At 40.6% G+C, this 18,390-nt stretch overlaps 2 protein-coding genes across 14 annotated transcripts in view; one reads left to right on the forward strand and one right to left on the reverse strand.

Moving 5' to 3' along the window:
* ATRIP (ATR interacting protein) overlaps positions 1-5,994 on the forward strand; it is a 23,118-nt gene extending 17,124 nt beyond the window's left edge. For 3 of the 13 annotated variants that reach the window (XM_068907483.1, XM_068907482.1, XM_068907484.1), the window contains one exon: positions 1,013-5,994. The gene's annotated coding sequence lies outside the window, so the exon portion shown is untranslated. The remainder of the gene's footprint in view (positions 1-1,012) is intronic. The other 10 variants (XM_068907491.1, XM_068907489.1, XM_068907495.1 and 7 more) reach the window with 8 other exon arrangements.
* Positions 5,772-18,390, reverse strand: part of SHISA5 (shisa family member 5) — a 24,070-nt gene continuing 11,451 nt past the window's right edge. The window contains exons 4-6 of the mRNA XM_068907497.1: positions 12,889-13,004; positions 10,801-11,019; positions 5,772-8,914 (exon numbers count right to left, since the gene is read on the reverse strand). Coding sequence (XP_068763598.1) covers positions 8,835-8,914; positions 10,801-11,019; positions 12,889-13,004 — 415 coding nt within the window. The 3' untranslated portion in view covers positions 5,772-8,834. The remainder of the gene's footprint in view (positions 8,915-10,800; positions 11,020-12,888; positions 13,005-18,390) is intronic.

Raw genomic sequence — 18,390 nt, forward strand, 5'->3', positions numbered from 1 at the left:
AGTGATAGAGCGCTATCTGGCGCGTAGCTTGCTGTAACTGGCAAATTTAGAGCTGGCCTAACAAAGATATGATTGTCGCACTATCCCAAAGTCCAGTGACCTGCCATCAGCTTTCAACTGCTCTCTGCCATTCTGACCACCCAATTTCAGTAAACATAATTTGAGTATAGAGAGATAAGATGCAGAACACACTTTTTTTGCATTTAAACAACTTCTTTGGCTAACTGGCCCAAATGAACTTAGAGGAGTTTGGACTAAGACCAGTGAAAGAGTCTCAAATTGTTGAAGCAATCCAAAAGTACAGAACAAAAACTGCTTTAAAAAAAAAAAATTCCTGGCCTCATCTCAAGAACATGTGTGTATGGGAATTTGGCAAGAGGGAGAAATGTGTTCCCACTAAACTTCATATAAACAGAAGTGCCTCTGTGGAAAAAAATACTGGACACCTACCTTTACTGGGTCCCGTCTGGCACCAGCCCCCTCCCCACGCCCAGGCAAACAGCCCAGCACCCCGGTGTGTCCCGCTGCACCCACCCGGTGACTGTTCTCCTCCCGCTCCTGACTTTAAAGTGGTATGGCCCAGGCTTTTCTGCAGGCTGTTAAAAAAAATAAAACAAAAAGCAAAGCTTCCTTCACCAGTAGAAACATCATGACATGATGACTTTAATTGGTAGCTTTTAAGAGTGAAAGTATTTTCTGTAAGTGAAAAGTCCAACGGGAAATGCAGCTACACTCATACAGACAAACAGACACAAGTATACTTAGAGAGCTGCCACAAGTCAGGATTACATTTTTTTGGAGTGAATAACAAAAAGATGACTAGGATTTTCCCTTGTCTTTTGTCAGGACGGTTGCAACATTGTAGTGCCGTCCAGTAATCCATCCCTTTTTACATTCGCTTAGGTCTTGGGGTTTTTTTTTTTTCTTTCCCCTATAAATTTAATCATGTATGTAACAGCTGATCATGCCATGACCAGAAAAAAACCTGAAACATTTGTTTTTATGAATTTAGGAGGCACTGGCTTACTTTCATGACCTAATACCATAGTCCTCGTGACTGCGCTCACTAGAGACTTCCTGAAGAATTCACAGCATAGCAACTTTTTCAAGGTCAGTTCCTATTTTCCCTCATGTTATAGATAAACTCTGCCTCTGTATTAACCCTGGAAAGGAATTTACTCCAGCAACAAGTACTGTTGCTGGAGTAAACAGGCGCAACAGGACTGAATAGCATTATTGAGCAACAGCAGAAACCAAGCCCTGCACGGCGATGTTCTGTACGCGATTACTGCGCGTCTCAGCTGGCAGCTGCCGCCCCTCTCTAGTTGCCTTTGATAACGTTCTCCCTTTGGTGAGCGCTCAGCTAAGCGCAAGTGGTTTCTCCCTCCTCAGTGAAGCGTTTTGTGCAGACAACACTAAAACTACAGAAGAGCTGGCTAAAGAAAGCAATCACTGCTATCAGTTTACCCCTTATTAAGGCCCGCTAGGCAAAAAGGAGAAGGGCAGCCTTGCTGGCTTGTACTTTAAGCTCTACCACCACTACACCCTTTGAACGGCTGCAGTGCAGGAGGAGGTATCATTGCCTTGATAAGCAGCTTCCTGTGGTGATGAGCCTGATGCGCTGGGTGGGTTCAGGCACAGAACAGTTTAATGCTACTAAGGCTATGTACAGAGCTGAAGTGAATGGTGCACTTAGGGAAGTTGCACAGGTACCACCTTATTTTCTACACCTCACAAAAACAGAATAGTTGAGGTCAGAAGGGGCCTCTCTCAGTCCTGTAGTCCAGTCTCCCTGCTCAAAGCGAATTTCCACAGGCTAAACAAACAGCAGCCTATTTTGCATAATGTAAGCCCCAAAACACATCTTTAAAAATCCCAGCTACAACAGGTGAGGAAGGCAAATAAATACAAAATACCTCATCGCGCAGCACATTTCAACAGCCTCATTTGTGCCATTTGACCTGAGCTGTGGACCATACTGCTGTTTTGACGTTAATCCCACTAGTGTGGCTTGCTGCTCGAGAAGAATTTACCCTGTGCTAGACTATGGGGACAGTAAATTATCTTACCTGGAGAATGGTAAGTTGTGATGTTAGTTATGGTTACATTAATTAAGGTCAAGTGCAGCACTTCTGATTTGCCTATATAAAGATTGTATTATTTGCTGTGAATGTAATAACAAAGATCAACTTATGTTTACAGTGTAAATTAACTTGTTAAAAAGTATATATCACAGATGATAATTTAGCAGACTGATATGAAAAGGTGGGCTGTGACCTTTTCGAAGACCTACAAACACACTGAGGCTGAAGTTTACCAAAATGCCAACACTTTCCGTGCGAGTTAAATGGCCAGCAGTGTGCTTAACATCTTTATCCCTGCTGCAGGTAAATATGGTTCAACCAGGACTAATCTTAAAAGTTTTAGTACTAAAGCTTGCAAGTGAAATAGTGCTCTGAACAGCTGCTCGAGTGGTAACCTGCTTTTGAAAATATTTAGAAGAAGCAACTAATATATTCCAGCCAGATAACTGCAGAGTTTCTTAACATAGATATCACAGATTTTTTTTTTTTTGGTCTATACATTTGCCATATTGTAGGTTGGTATTTCTGGAGGCGTAGTTGCCCAGCCGCTTGTGTTAACCTCCTTTATGCCACAGCCGCTCTGTGACACCTGTCCAGCAAAGTCTGCAAAACAGATCCTACCGGATTCTAGGGACAAAGCGACATCGGAGCGCGAGCCATGGAAACCACCTGTCCCTGCATTCGGGGGGAAGAAGGGGGTAGAAGGAAAAATCTCAAGTAACTGATTCAAAAGTTATTGTAACTGCAGTAAGGGAAATGGGGTATCAGAGGTTAATCTATACATATCTTGAACTATTCTCCACTCTTGTGAAATATTTAAAATGAAATAACAGCAAACTCCCAGTAACTGGATGCCAGACAAAAATCACAATTCTTTGCGATTGTGATGTGGCATCACCTAAAAAGCCTATCAGCTGACAGCCTCAGGTCAGGTGTTTAACATAGCCTGCAAATAGTGGGTGAAGCTATCGTTCTTCAAAAAAATGAGACCCATCACAGGACTATTCTCCCGCCACCCCCCTCTTCCTTCCACCCCACACAACAGAAGTTAGAAGAAAGCCAGAGGCTCCTTATTTGCATGCTGTATTTCTGGAACAAAAATTAAGGTCTGTGGAGAGGCAGCCTCATTTATTTGCCTCGCAGAAGCCTTCTCAAGTATTTTGACTCAGATTCCTCATGTAACCCTCAGTCAGTCATAGCTTTCATGACTGCTGGGAAATGAGAACGAAGGTTCAAGAAAGCTTAGTATGACCTTTCGGACTTCTGGTTCAGCATTGCAAACTACTGCCATTTCACAACCAGGGGGATGGTTCTGTTTTCTCAAAGTCAGAATCTGAATCAGTTACCTAAACAACAATTTGAAGGGTAATTTTTCGCTTCAAAATTCTCCATGAAGACCTTAAACGCCGCCCCAACCTCCTCAGGAACTGTCTGTGAACACTGTGAAAGGAGGAGCAAGAGCTATGTCCATGCTGTCGCAATGGAAGAGGACTTGGGCAGAGACAATGAGGAGCGTGCTTTGCCCAGAAAGCATCAGAGTCATACTCGAGAGATTTACTTTGCCCTCAGACAGGGCAACAGTTCTTGGTAAATCAGGACAAAAATGGAGGGAAGACAAGGGAAGTCTGTGCAGAGAGGGGGAAGGCACAGATGAACAGTATTTACTGACAATAAAACCAAGTGTCGTTATTGGATTAAAAGAATCTCCAAGACACTCGACTTCCCTGTTTGCAGCGACGGCACTAACTCTGGCAGTCCCCAACTGCCTACCCGCTGCAGCCCCATGGGCAGCCGGGACGGCCAGCGGCTCACCGGGCCACCCACCACGGACAAAAGTAGGCAGTTGCGTCTCGGACCTAAAAGCCACGTTACAACAGAAAGACATCATCTGTAACACGGCTAACTCGCCCTTAGTGGAGACTGCCGTGAAGCGGTGAGGCAGAGCCACCTACTCCATCACAGAGGTGCCTGAGCTCTCCAAAGGGTGAAATACCCAATTTTCTTCTGTTTTATCTTATCACCAATAGGTTTAACTCAAGTACCTTTTCCCCCCATAAGGCTTGCTTACAAGCAGTAAATCTTACAGTGTCCCTGTCCAATGCCCAGATTTGATACTAAGTTTCCACACGTGCAAAAACAGTAGAGAATTAGTTGTTTGGCAATAATTGCTCCAGTTTTTCCCCTGGTCTTGAACTCTTCCATTCGACCCTGCCCATGGATTTTTAAGATGGATGCCAAGTCCTGTCCTGGAAAAATTCACATGGTAACACAAGCAATTGCAGCTCAAACGTTATGAAAACGCAAACAGCAGTACTGCTCACCCAGCTGTGGGTTCTCAGCTTTTCAGCTGTGTTTTGCTCTCCTGGACAACCTGCTGCTTCTGTTTTAGAAGGTGAAGGCACCTGAGAACACTCAGTGGTCGTTAGAGGAAATCTGAGGGTTTTAAATAAAAGACTAGTTCCTGTTTTTCAGATCCATGCACAGACAAAACTGAAGACACTCAGGGGTTTTTTTGTGAACAAAGGAGGCCCGTCTGCATGTCACTTTTCAAATGTAGCCATACTGCAAAGATACAGCTACTAAAAAGTCATGGGACTAAACTAGACCAAAACACAGGTGAACTAAAAAAGACAGCGGCAACAGAAACTTCAGGCATAACTCTGCAATTTCCTGGTCTAATTTCTAGCATAAGCATTAATTCTATTTCATTTTTTATATTTAGATTTTTAGAACTGGAACATACATTTTTTGTCTGCTGTCACCAGTTAACTAATAGAAATTTGGTTGAGAAAATGTGACATAAAATTGGGAAATAAAGTGATCTGCATTTCCGCTATAACTGATTACGATCTACAGCTGAAACTGATACATTCAAGTAGTAATGTAACCAAATACCTGATTATTCCAAGACAAAATACTCTCTCAGAGCAAATGGGAATCTTGACTACAATTAAAGGTTAAAAAAAAAAAAAAAGAGTATATACAGAATAGCCTCAACCAGTTTAGCACTACTTGATGATTTATCTAAAATGCAACCATAAAGTACTAGCCTTGAACCTGCCCAACAACAAATATTCTCAGGTGAAGGACCAATGAGTCAGGGACATGAGACAACATTTCAAAGGCGTTTTCTTTAACTATTAAAAGTATGTGAAAACATCAGCTAACATGTTTTCACACAGAGTAGAAAGCACCACTTTTATCATACATGGAATTAGTCAAGTTGAAAAATGAGGCATGGTATTCTTCAACACACGAGTCAAAGAATGTGTTGGGAGGAGGATCCTGGACATTAATCGCAGTTTAGCATTCTTTGTAATCTACTGTTTTGTCTACACGAGACTTCAAGTGTTTTGAAATTTGTTAGTTAATGCATTCAAACTTCATAGATTTAATTCACTCCTTAGTCTAGACAAGGCCTTAGAAGCAATCATTTTAGATTGGCTTTAAGGCGTACTGTCAGAATATCCATTCAGGAGCTTGTGTTGTCCTTGTGTTTTGTTGTGTCGTCTTGTGATTTTGATTAGACTTCAGTCTCCACTCTCGGAAGTGGCATTCACCACGCAAGGTGACTTAAAATACACTTGGTAACGCTAGCTGTCAAACACAATGGAGTCAATGTAGCTTTGCAGACATGCTCTTAAATAATATTCAGATTCAGGTTAAGAAAGCAAAATTGATAGAATATACTTCAAACACAGCATTTATTACAAAGGTGCATAGAGTCTATGCCATTTCTTTTGAATACTTACGTTTTAAACTACAAACAACATACAAAGCTAGGTTACAGTATGTAATAAAGTCAACAGTGATTATCTAGTAAATTCAGTACAACAGACTATTCTATAGTATTTAATTTCACAAGACATTTCTGAAACAAAGGCACTTACAGAATTAAAAAAAAAAGAAAGAATATATACTCTTTCAACATTAAAATCTGAATTCCATTCCCCCTCCCCTACGGTACTGTGGGTAACTGGTTTGAGATGAAGGAATTAGCTACTTGGACTGACACATCAGTAATGATTAAACTAAAACTTTATGGACCAACTTCTTTTCTACAGCCATCCCAGCCACTTAACTATATGAAAACAGGTTTCAATGGGTTTGCATGGGAATAACTGAACAAAATTTGGTGCCGTGTCTTATCGTTGATGATGGTTAATACACTAACAGTAAGAAAAGATCTGGCTAAGTGCTCCAGTTAAGAAGTAAGCAAAGTCGACTGTTTTCTTTCAACCAGTTTTGTAACTGAAGTAGTTAATACAGGCTCCTTAACCCTACCCTTCTTTTAGGATACCACATCTCCTCCCACCTCTCCAAAATCACCCTGAACATCTCTGTGTCCTGTCTGATCTCTACTCTATTTACCCATAAACTTCAGATTTAGGGCTTCTGTTGTTATTGCCACCGCTTTACCTTCATACTACCTGCTGTATGTGGGCTTTTTTCTTAGGGATAACAGGTGGCAGATGATAGAACCAACTTCTCCTCGTGAAATTGCAGACTTTCCTTTTAAATCCAAAATACAACCCTACTGACACCACCATGAACTGTACATTTTGTCACCTCAGCTATAAGAAAGAAATGGAGACGCAGAGTAACAACCTCATAAACACAAACACTAGAAAACTGTGCCTGTGCCCCGAGAACTGCCCGGTACCTGCGCTTGCTGGCTGTGCCTCACTGGCCAGACTCCCTCTGGGCACTGGCGAACAAAATTGCTGCAATAGTCTTGGCCCTCCTTCTATGTGTACAACACACACAGGTAGGATCTACACAACAAAGATTACTTCTGCACTACTTTAGTGACCTCCAACACAAATATTCAGGATTTCTAGGGAAATACTTCAGCAGACACTGTCCGTTTATGGTTGTTCCCACACAACTCCTAACAGTGTAATGAAGCATTGCCCAATTTCCTGGCCTGCAAGACAGGGAAGAGGAGGATCACAAAGATACAGCACATTCCTGGTTTGTGAGTGTCTCCTGGCACCGTTTCATGCTGTTAACTTGAACACTGCTTAGAGAGGCATACCACGGGGGCCTAGGTTGTCATGAATCACAATGCGAAAGAAATTCTACAAGTTTCTTCTGAAATGCCCTGAAGATTTTCTTAAACAAGAACTGGAATAACCTAGAAATGGCCTCAAAAACTGGGAAGAGAAATAAATAAGGCTGCCTTGGACAGTAGCAGTTTCCATCCCTCATTCTGCATAGGTAGACAAGGTAAAACAATACCATCAGTTACAAGAGCAATGTTTTTCAAGCAATAACATACCCTAAACGTGGCATCCCAGGAAAAGTGGCTTAGCAGCCTCTCAGCACGTAATATCAGTATATGAGATGTGTCAAAACTACTCAATGAATTATGTCACAGTGATTGATACAATAGTCAACTGATAACTCTTCTAAGGAATAACAAATTGTATTTCAATGTTAGAAAAGACAAAATTACAGAGTACACAAAAAAAGTCATGAGTCATTTGATAAATAGAAGTTGTACAGAGCCAAAAGCCTTACAAACATTGGTAATAGTCATGAAGGTGTCTTAAGATGTTTTCATGGCTCCCAGCATGATATTGGAAATACATTATCTCTCTGTGACCAAATCCTTCCACCCTTCCTTATCCTGACTTCTTAATGGGAATGTTGAAGACAGAAGGGAGATTTAACCTCTACTGCATGTCAGGTTGCTATTTCTTATTCCCCTCCAATATTATTTCTCAAATACAGGCTTAGTTTACAAATATACAACATCCCTCCAAGCTTCCTGCTACAGACAGTTACAAACCCTACAAGTTTAAAAAACACAATCTATTTCTGACATTGCATATCTCCTATAAAGTCAATTACTTCCCCTATGATGAGGCAGGACTGAGCACCAGCGGTCACTTCCACTTAACATACGATTAAGGTGATAATTTGTTTTTTTCAAACTAGACAGTAGCATACCGCTATTACACAAACCAAGTACTCATCCAATAACGTTTATGCAGAATTCTCAGGTTTTCAGCTTTTGATCTATTTGTTGTAGTGGGTGGCAGAGGGTTTGTTTTTGTTACCGATTTCTAGCTATGAATTAAAATAGCCTGAGAAGACAGCCAATAAAGTTATAGCTTTAAAGCATGAAAACTGGAAAACAAGGAAATAACCAATTCATGCTATTTAGCACAGAAAAATGCAACTAGCACAAAGACAATTAAATGTGGTTCACTACCCCTTACCAAATGCAAATATGTTTTAAAAAAGGAAAATTCCCTTTTGAACCATAAAGGAAGTGTATTACAATGTAGCTTACATAATGATAGTAGCTTCAAAACAGGCAGAACATATACATTGAGTTTCTCAGAGATTAAGTTCTTATGTTTTAGCACTGTGCAAAATATTGCTACAGCTTCGGGTGTCTGAAAACGCTCTTGCTGGATCATTCCTCTCTATCACACAAAATTATTGCACAGCAAATGTTATGCTCATCCTTTTTTCTGAAGTACTCCTTCATGCTTTTCTCACTAAATTCTGAACAAAATCTCTTTTTGAATTTGCTTGAGGTATAAATGAATAATTTCTGCAAGAAAATACTCCTTCCTTATACTCAAAACATTTAAAAAAAGAAAAAGATACTGAATTAGCTTTCGCTTTACTTGGACAAAAGATTGTTGTCTTCCAGGAAAATATACTACGTGGTGTAAACAGCACAAATTATATTTTTAAAAAGTTTTGTATACAGAAGCATAGTAGCAGATCTGTTCAATAGACGGGCTTCTGAGGATCCATATAAGCAGGGTTGTAAGGGGGCTGGCTGATTGGGTAAGGTGCTCCAGCACCAACTGCAAAAGCAAAACACAAGAAAAGACAGATTTATAAAACTGACATTCTGAATTCTACGTCTGTAATAACAACTTCAGTTTTGAGTACACATTTGAAAAGTTGAATTTATCTAGCATCTTAATTGGACTCGTAATTCATAAAGCATTTGCGTTTCACAAGTTAGATAAAGTGTTTTGGTGTTTTTTGAGTGAATATGTGTATCAGGGCACCCACAAGCCAGTAGAAGTCAGCGAAGCAAATGCAACAGGACATATCTGGTAGTACGTAGAGGAGTTAGAATAAACCACTTGGCCAATGAAAAAGGACTAGAGAAAGTGTCTTAGAATTCCTTCAGGGAAGTACTCTCTTGGTAAATATCACCAAATTAATTAAAAAAAAAAAAAAGTGGCCCACTGCTACTAAGCCCATGAAGTAGTTGTACACATATACTAGATGTACCACTCAACCTGTACTCTTCTTTTTTTAGTATTCTGCAACAAGCTCTTCTCAGGCATCACATTCATTTTCAGGTCTGTCAAGCAGCACAAGTTAGTTGAAATAATGCAGCACTTGATCAGATCCCTAGAAGGTACAAAGGTGGCTATCTTTCACTGATCTTGTAAGTCGAGTGGCCTTGGCTCCTGTGTGACAGAGCAGGTATTCTCTCCACTGCATGTGACCTAATTAAGAGACTGTCCCCTGGCTAACAGACAAGGGAAATAAGAAAAGAAAAAGCTCTCATTTTCAGGTGTTCTCAACGAGGAACATGGAAAGCGCTGCAAGATTTTCCCAGGAAAATATCTAAGAATTAAAAAACTGGCAACTTAGCTGAGGAACCTCCGGAGAAACCAGGGAGCAGGGGAAGCAAAATGACGAGTTCATTGGCTCCCTCACACTAGAAAGATGAAGCCAAAGCAGCTGGGGGTAATCCCATAAAACCCACAGCTCCTTCAGAGTTTGTCGAGGAAAAATAAAGTCACCATGCTTGCAAAGACAGCGGGAGGCAAAACGTTTTTAGAGGCTGAGCCAATTTGCACATTGCTAAAGTGCAATTCTTAACTGGTTTGCAATGTTAATATAAAGGTCTTGCTTAAGACCATGAAGAGCCATTTTAGGTTTTGACTTGTTATGAAAGAGTTGCTTTCTAAGGGCAGTATCTACTCTTCAGGACTACAATTTGCTTGTTACTTGGAAGAGTGAACAGTGCAGGATGTGGAGGTGCAGGTGTAAGGGGGTTTTAAGATCCTAGCCTAGATAACAGCCTAGTTTTGGCCTCTCTGAACAGCCACGAGCCAACTGTTCAGAGAACAGCTATTTCCAGCACAACAGGGAATTAGTAATGTCAATGGTAAAGCTATGCGAAACTGTGAAAGCAATGCTGTGCAAGAAGGAAAGCAAGAAACCAGTTAATGCTAGCTCTCAGTCATTGACAGACCTGCATGAAGTTGACCAAGGACTGGTTATTCTATGAGTCTAGTGACCAACTACTAGCAAATACCATTTCTGTGTATGCATTTAAACATTTAGTAAATATTTGATTAGGAGATCTAAGCAGAAACACCCTCGAACTACTATACATATGTTAAATGGACTTTGATTTTAAGATGAAACCGCAGCTGAACTAGTAAGGCGTTCTACTGGATCCGCTCATACACCACCAAACTTTGCCAACACAGCTCCAGCTAAATCTTCTCTTGCAACGATTATTGCAGAAAGGGCAATGGGGAAATTTCAACATGGGCAAATTAAAACATCCACCATAACTAGAGTTTTACATAATTTGCTTGCGCTTACATTAATATAGTCATGGAAAGTAATAATGGTAAGTAATAGAGGATTTGTTCTAATGCAAGTGTCTTTTTAGCTATTTAAGAAGAGAAGAAACAACACTGCATTCTTTCCTTACCTGCCACCGTTTCATGATAAGCTGGGGGCCCCGATGGCTGCGTGGGGTAAGGGGGAGGATACTGCGTAGGGTACGGTGCTACCGGCATGCCTGGCTGCGGCTGGACAGCCACAGGCTGATAGCCTTGATATGGCGCTGCTGGGTAGCCTGGCGGCACTGCTGGTTGTTGGGGATAGGGAGCATGAACCACCGTGGTGGCAGTAGTGGTAGTCACAACAGCTGCAAACAACCACAAGGAACATGATTAGTGCTGGTGGTCCTCGGAGACAGCCAACAACAGCAGTGTGAAACCAGTCGCTCTTCAGATCACTTCCTCAGTCCAAGTCCTGGGCAATTTCATTTTTGAACTTCCATGAGAAATTTAGAAATCTATACCTCAAATTACCCTTCCACTGATCTTAAAGGTAACGGAGCCTTCACATACCTGGACAGCAGCCAGCTTATCTCCTTATTTCTCACCCACAAAGAGCAAATAATTTTTTTCTTGGACTCTTCACAAACTAGAACCTCCTCTCTGCAGCCAAGGTATCTATTGTTCCAGGACAAACTGCTCCTTTCTAAAGATTTTTTTTTTTTTTTTGTTAAAAGACAAAAGTGATAAAGTTCTCCTTTGTCAGGCAAGGAGGGTAGTTAAGTTTACGCAATGTTCCTCCAGCTTCCTATGGTGACCCACTGCCCAAATGGGTTCCCTTATGTATGTTCTATATGTATTAGTATATCTATGTGTTAGTGTATCTTTCTCTAAATAACAGTTTGAAAAGTAACTACATGTCCGCAATCCATTTTTGCAGGAGCTGATGCTGGATTACTGGTGCATGTCTTTCCTGAAACAAGGGAGCATTAAGACTTTCTAATAAACTGCAATAATTTGTTTTCCAGATCTCCTTCCTCCTTATGCTACAACTATATTTTTTTCCTCAAGATTCTACTTAAAGAATAGGGAATGGCAAAGGCAGCCTTTTACTTTACTTATATTTAAAACTTGTCATAAACGTGCATTTACTATGTCTGCAACTGTATCCAGGCTAAACTCAGCTAACATTTGAAGTAATTTTAATATTATTTTAATCAAAGCATAACACTTTTCATGAGTGTTTCCCTTTAAAATAATCATTTTTAAAAACTGATCTCAGAGGACCACATACAGCATTTGATTATGGAATTTTAATCGGCATAAGGTTTGTCCATATAAATCAACATTTCATTTTTTATTTTGATTTAATATCATTCTAACTGACAAAGATTTGGAATAAAGAAAAAGCATTAACATACATTTCAAAATTATGCAAGTGCAACACTAAGAACAGAAAAGCTATAAACGGTCACTGTAAACTTTACACGTCAATCTGGTAAATAAAACAGAGCTTCAGCTCCAAAAATACTCACTTAATTCCTATGGTATAGTGATTCCCTATTAAGTTAAAGTACAACCTTAAAACAAGAAAACTTTCTGTAAGTTAAGAGAATTTGTAATAAATTTGCAGTATTTGTACCACCATAATGTTGCTTTTGCAATATGTGATTTTCCTGAGCAGTGATGGAGCAAAGAACGATATATCTTGTCAAACAGTTTGAATCATCATTTTCCAGGGTTAATCAAGGATTGTATATAATCATATATTTTAAGTGTAACATAGTGGAAAAGCATGGTGTGGAAAAGCTTCTCATTCTTCAATGATAAATATATTCAGTGCCAAAAGATAATCTTAAGTAAGTCCTTTGCAATTATTGTTGAGGTAGTGGGCCTTGGGTATATTATTCACAGTATATTTTTAAGAGAATGAGAAACAATTTAAAATGCTTCTTTCGTTCTATCCTCTGGTTTCCTAAGATAAACAACCCCCCAAATCCATACCCGGGCAGGGGGGAAGGAAGGGGACAGAGAACTTCTTAAATGCTTAGAAAATAAAAAATTTCTCTGCAACTTCACATTTTGAATGCTTATTTCTAATATTTAGGTATTGGAACTTCTGTATCAGAGGGGCAGGAAAAGATTATTTGCATCTTTTTCAGGCACACAATTTTCTAGAAAAAAAAGATCTTGTTGAAAGAGGTAAAGGAAAGGAGAGTAAATATACAGGTACTCACGCCGTGGTCTTCGACATGCTTTATACAAACAGCAACACGAACAGGTGAGGCACAGGATAATTGTGACTACAACCACCGCAAAGAGGATAACCCCAATTGCAACAAGGGTTCCAAAACTGCAAGGAAAACAGCACCAGAAGTAATCAAAGTCTCTCATGCCAATTTATTACTATTCCACCTTGCATTCTACAGCCAACACATCGCTCTGCCTCCGATGTATTACTCTCTTACTAAATCATGCATTGGAACAGGAAACAACTTCAAGCGCATTCCTACGTTAAGCTCAGGTCTGCTAAGCCAGTGGAAGCAGATCGATACCTACCGTGTTCACCATCCGTGAAAAGGGCTTAACATGGCTATTTAATCTTTCTTATTTTAGCGTGACTGTGTGTCCCTTTATGTATTTCAAACAGATGACAGAGATAATGTTGTAAACACACTGGTCAACTAGTTAATTTTCAAAGTATTACTTGACTGCTTTGAACACGCAGGTAGGCATGCCTGAAATGAAGCGCCTCAGATTTCCGGGTGATAGCGGCTTCTTTTTACGTTATTGAGACAACGATTCCCCTATCGACTGCCTAAGGCCAACCCAGAGTGAATCTCAGAATTTAGCACACCTCTCCACGCTGCAGAGTCTTGGCAGATTTCTTGGCATTTGTAAATAATTGTTTTAGAAGCCATATTTCACATGATATGAAAAAGCACTGGAATCTAAGACCCTTTGAAGTGTTAATTATATTTACTTCAAACATTAAGTAATGTGATTTGTCTGAAATCCAGTGAAGCTCTTCTTCCATGCAAGTCAAAGTCTCTGGCATTTTTACTTCTTACTTCTTTACTTCATGCATTGCATCAGTTTTGGAAACAATCACAGGAAGTCAGTCTTAATGAAAAACAAGCCCTAAAATAATGAGTAGAGAGCTGTTTTTATATCCATCCTGTTTTTGCTTCCTCATAGATATTTCGGCTACAGAACTTTCTGGTTTTCTCCCTGGTCAGCTTCCTGTTAACAGCTTTAAACAAAATGACACACATCTAAATCCTCAGTAGTTTTCACTTGGCTACCAAGCAGCCATCAAATGTAAGAACTGTTTGTGAGTATCAATGACACTGGAAGGTTAGATCACTGACTTTTAAAAAATGATAAGTTCTCTGTTCCTGGCTCAAATTCATAAGACCTCTACTCAAACCTTGTGAAAACAAGCAAATCTCCTGTAGAAAATTCTTGTCAGCATTCAGAGGGACCTGGACAGGGTGGAGAGCTGGGCAGAGAGGAACCTCTTGAAGTTCAACACAGGCAAGTGCAGGGTCCTGCACGAGATCAACCCTGAGAAAGCTTTATCACTAGGGAAGGGAACATTGCCATTATACACAATTATTACCAAGCAGCATGAGCAGAAACAACAACAAAGAGTTTTAGAAGTTCTTCCTCAGCCTTTTCCTAGCAAAGGAAGATGAGCCCTTTTCTGCTAGTGAAGGATGGTCTCCGTGCCAAGGAAAGAGATTAGGCCTGACCACAACGACTGAAATTCTTCACCTCCGTAGCCAATGAACCCCTGTGAACTTTAGCAAAGGCTGGGCAGAAACACCAACAAACAGCTAATCCTAAGAAAGGGAGAAACAGGATGAGATGGAGAAATGCCTAATTACTACAAACAAACTAACACTGTAGGAAACTGGCAGAGCCCTTGTCATTCAGGACCAAATTCAGCTCCTTCCTGAAACAGCATAAACACATCTGCAGCTGAGCTGGCCACTAACAGACAAACAAACATTGGTCAGTCTGAAGCACAGGCTCTATTTGCTTATTTGTAGTGGGACTACATTCCCTCCTAAAGTTTTCTCCTCTTCGAAGCACATCTCTCATTGCTCTGCATTACCTATCTATAATAAGAAAAGCGACAACAGCAAAGCTCAGAACAAAATTCCGTATTTTTGGCTGCATCTTTGTTAAAACGACATGACTACGGCATGATGCAATTTTGCACGCACCTTTTAAAGAGCTAAATGGAGACATATATGTAAAGTACAGGTATATCAAGCATATATACACTTTAGAATGCGGTACTGTGTTTTTGTGTGTAAACACTGTGATTCAGTTCTATACACTGAAATCCTGTGTGATTACTACAGACCAAAATTATAAGCCTTGAGAAGCAGATCACTGGGTAGAACAGCAGACACGTGAGTCCCTCCCAGAGCTTTCCAAGGAGGACACACAAGTAGATTACTGTAGGCGTTTTTATTGTCCACTTTACACCAGAAGCATAACTTTTCTTCCACCGTTTGGGCTCAGGTGGGCCACGTGGGTCTGCCTGAAATAGCAGAAGGGAACATGCCATTCAGGGAAACCAACACAGCACGTGCGATGAGCTTGCAACCCGTTGTGGCAACACCCTCTTCCTACGCCGGCACTCTTCAAACAATTTTTTTTTTCCTAATGATTTCTCTTGCTAGTTCGGAGGACTCATTTGGAATATCTGCGTGGTCAGGCACTACCTTGCTGTATTAATAACATCTGTCCTTTCGCTGCCCAAGGATTACTGCCCTGAAGACTTTTTCTGAGCATTTAGTAACACTGATGTGGAGTAATTAATGTCTCTAGGCCCCTAGAAGTTTGCTGGTAACACTGCTGAAGAAAGGGCAGGAAGACAACAAGTAATAGAAAACAGTACTCAAGTGAGGCCCAACTACAGGAATGGTGCTCAGGACCATTGGGGAACCATCAGGAGACAAAAGATATTCCAGATCTTGTGCAAAGACCCTCTTGCAGTGTGCTAACTCCAGAAAGTCTATACTCCTTTCCCGAGTGAAACTACTTCTTCATTTAGTTGCTTTCACTCGATGAATTTGTCTGAAAGGACCCTGAAAATATGTGAAAAAAAATATATTCGCACTAAATAATATTTTAATTACTATTGGCCTGCATAATACAGGAAAAAAGTAAACACGAGGGACTGTAGCTTAAAGTTACTTCCCCCGTATGGTTAACCAAGCAAGAAAAAATATCTTACCCCCAGTGAATTCTGCAAACAAGAAGTCAAAGGGCAGAAATCGGGGTGGCCGCAGCGCAGAACCGCACAACGCTGCTGGCGTCACAGCTTGAGCACTGCTTTGCCGGCTCCTGTACTATATGCCACAGTCTAAATAAGCCACGCGCTGTTATATACAGCTTGAGCTCATTCACCACCATTTCCTGTTTCTTTCTTTTCACATAATAAAAGCTTAGTTTTGCCAATAACTTAAATGAAAACAAAATGGAAACACAGCAGTAACTTTTACTGCAGCAATGATAAAAATGCAACTTCTCATAAAACTGATGGAAAAGTAAATACCAACAGGGGACTCTCTTCCTACCACCACACTCCTCCTCTTCCTTCTTCTACCCTATGTCTACCCCTATTTTCACACATTTAGAAAGCACTAAATTGTACATGTAAGGAGCTTAACTCTCAGACTCATCTTACATTCCAGGTATGCTAATTATTCAAAACACATTTGAGTTTACGTAAAGGGAGTTATGCGATTGGTGCCTGTTTTACCCCTGTTTGGTACTGAATGAGACACAAGGGACATACTAAAACGGGAGACTCAAATTCGATATTTAAAAGGCACTATTGGATAGAAGTTAATTCTCAAGGCAGTTTTATTCCATATTGCAGGTCTCAATTTTAAAGTCATGTGGAAAAAAAAACTATAAAATGCTTTGAACGTAGCTCCTAAGACCTTTTACAACATTCACCTTTCAGTTCCAGTAACATTTTTAAACTTCCTTCCTAGTTTGAATCATTTTTAAGTTGCTGACATTTTATAAGTCCTGTTGTAAACAGAGTCAGTGCCTGCGTATGCATGCATGACAATGGCACACACTTTTATCTTAAAAACAAATACAAACACCCAAATAAACAACAGTGCGACCTAGTTCTGAAAAATCAGTTTTAATCTATTCCAAGATTTGTTCCATGTTATAAGAAACATGTTGGCAGGGTCCTTTCAAAAGGCAGGGTTGCTTTTAAAGCAAGTATTTCCCAACTCTGAGTTATGGCTGTAACACAGGGTGGCCTGGAAAGATCTCAGAAGATAATTTAGGCTATTCCTAAAAGTCTAAAGCAAAACAAGCATATGCATATCATCCTTTCCTGCTTCAGAAAAGGACTCATTTCCCAGCCACATGACAGCGTGCTGTGTGTCCAGACTTGCCTTCACTCAGATACAGGACACGACCAAGCAAGTCCCCAGACTGAGATGCTTTCCTACTGAGATGCTTTCCTAAGTCCCACATTTCAGTCACAGCCACACGGTGCCAGACACTGCCTCGAAAGCTTACAGGGAAAATAAGGAAAGAGCAATGTATTTATTCATTTATTTTTAAAAAAAATCACACAACTTCCCAAGGGTCTTTCAGAAGGATTAATTTTTACAACTTTACAAACAACATGCTTTCTCAATTTAACATTTCAGCATGAAGATTCAGTACAGAAGAACCACTCGCTAGATACTCAGAAAAGATTTACTATTGCACAAAAAGCAACCTCCCATGAGGGCAGTCGTATACACAGAAAAACGCCAGCATGACTCTCACACTTGGTAGACCAAACAGCCTATTTTAGCACAGCTTGTTTTTGGCTCACAGGAGCTTTGACACATGCTGACAATCCAAACATACGCTCTAGAGAGCACGGTCGCACAGCCCGTCCAGTTGCAATTGCATTAATTGCTGGTGCTGACGGTGGGCTGCTGCAGCCATTGACCTGAAGGGCCACCTCCCCTGAAGCGTGATCTCCGCAGGACCTGGAGGCTTCTGGCAAACAAGGGCCCAGTGATTCCTCGGGTGAGGACAGGCAACCCACGCTTCAGGGACTGGGTAGCATTGTTTCAAAATTACAAAATCCTGAAGGGTTTCATCAGACTGGCAGGTCTGAATAACAGTTAAGTCATTTTATAAACTGCAACGCAGTGAAGTGCATCCTGCTTAAGTGGAACTATCACATCTAGATTTATCTTTCAAGTAAAATGTTAACTCATGCTACTACTTGAAAGTATTTCTCCTAGGGTCCTGCCTACACACAGCTCCTTAACAAAACTAAAGTTTTTCCATCCCACTTCAGCTAACCCGCCAGCGGCGCAGATGCGCTCAGGTCAGCACTAACTGTAAGCTGCTCAACTACCCTAGCATTGACAGAAATTAACTCCTACTGAAAACCACCAAAAACCTCACGTGACTTTTTATAGTTCTTTCTGGGTACCCCCAAAAGATGGAAAATTCTCATCAGAAGCCCCCCCCTCAAAGGAAACCCTGAACATCTTAGCCTATTTGCAGTCTATACAACCATGAGCTATGTTCCCAGGAGTCGGGACAAATCTGCACAGCACAGAGCACAGCACAGTGACCCTCAGCATCAGCTGAGCCAGCTCTGGAACAGGAACCAGTATTAATGCAGCAAGGATAACGCCATGGCAAGTCAAGAGCCCTTGCAACTGCAAAAGTGCTAGAGACGA

The sequence above is a fragment of the Struthio camelus genome, chromosome 14 (assembly GCF_040807025.1).
Source record: "Struthio camelus isolate bStrCam1 chromosome 14, bStrCam1.hap1, whole genome shotgun sequence".
NCBI lineage: Eukaryota > Metazoa > Chordata > Aves > Struthioniformes > Struthionidae > Struthio > Struthio camelus.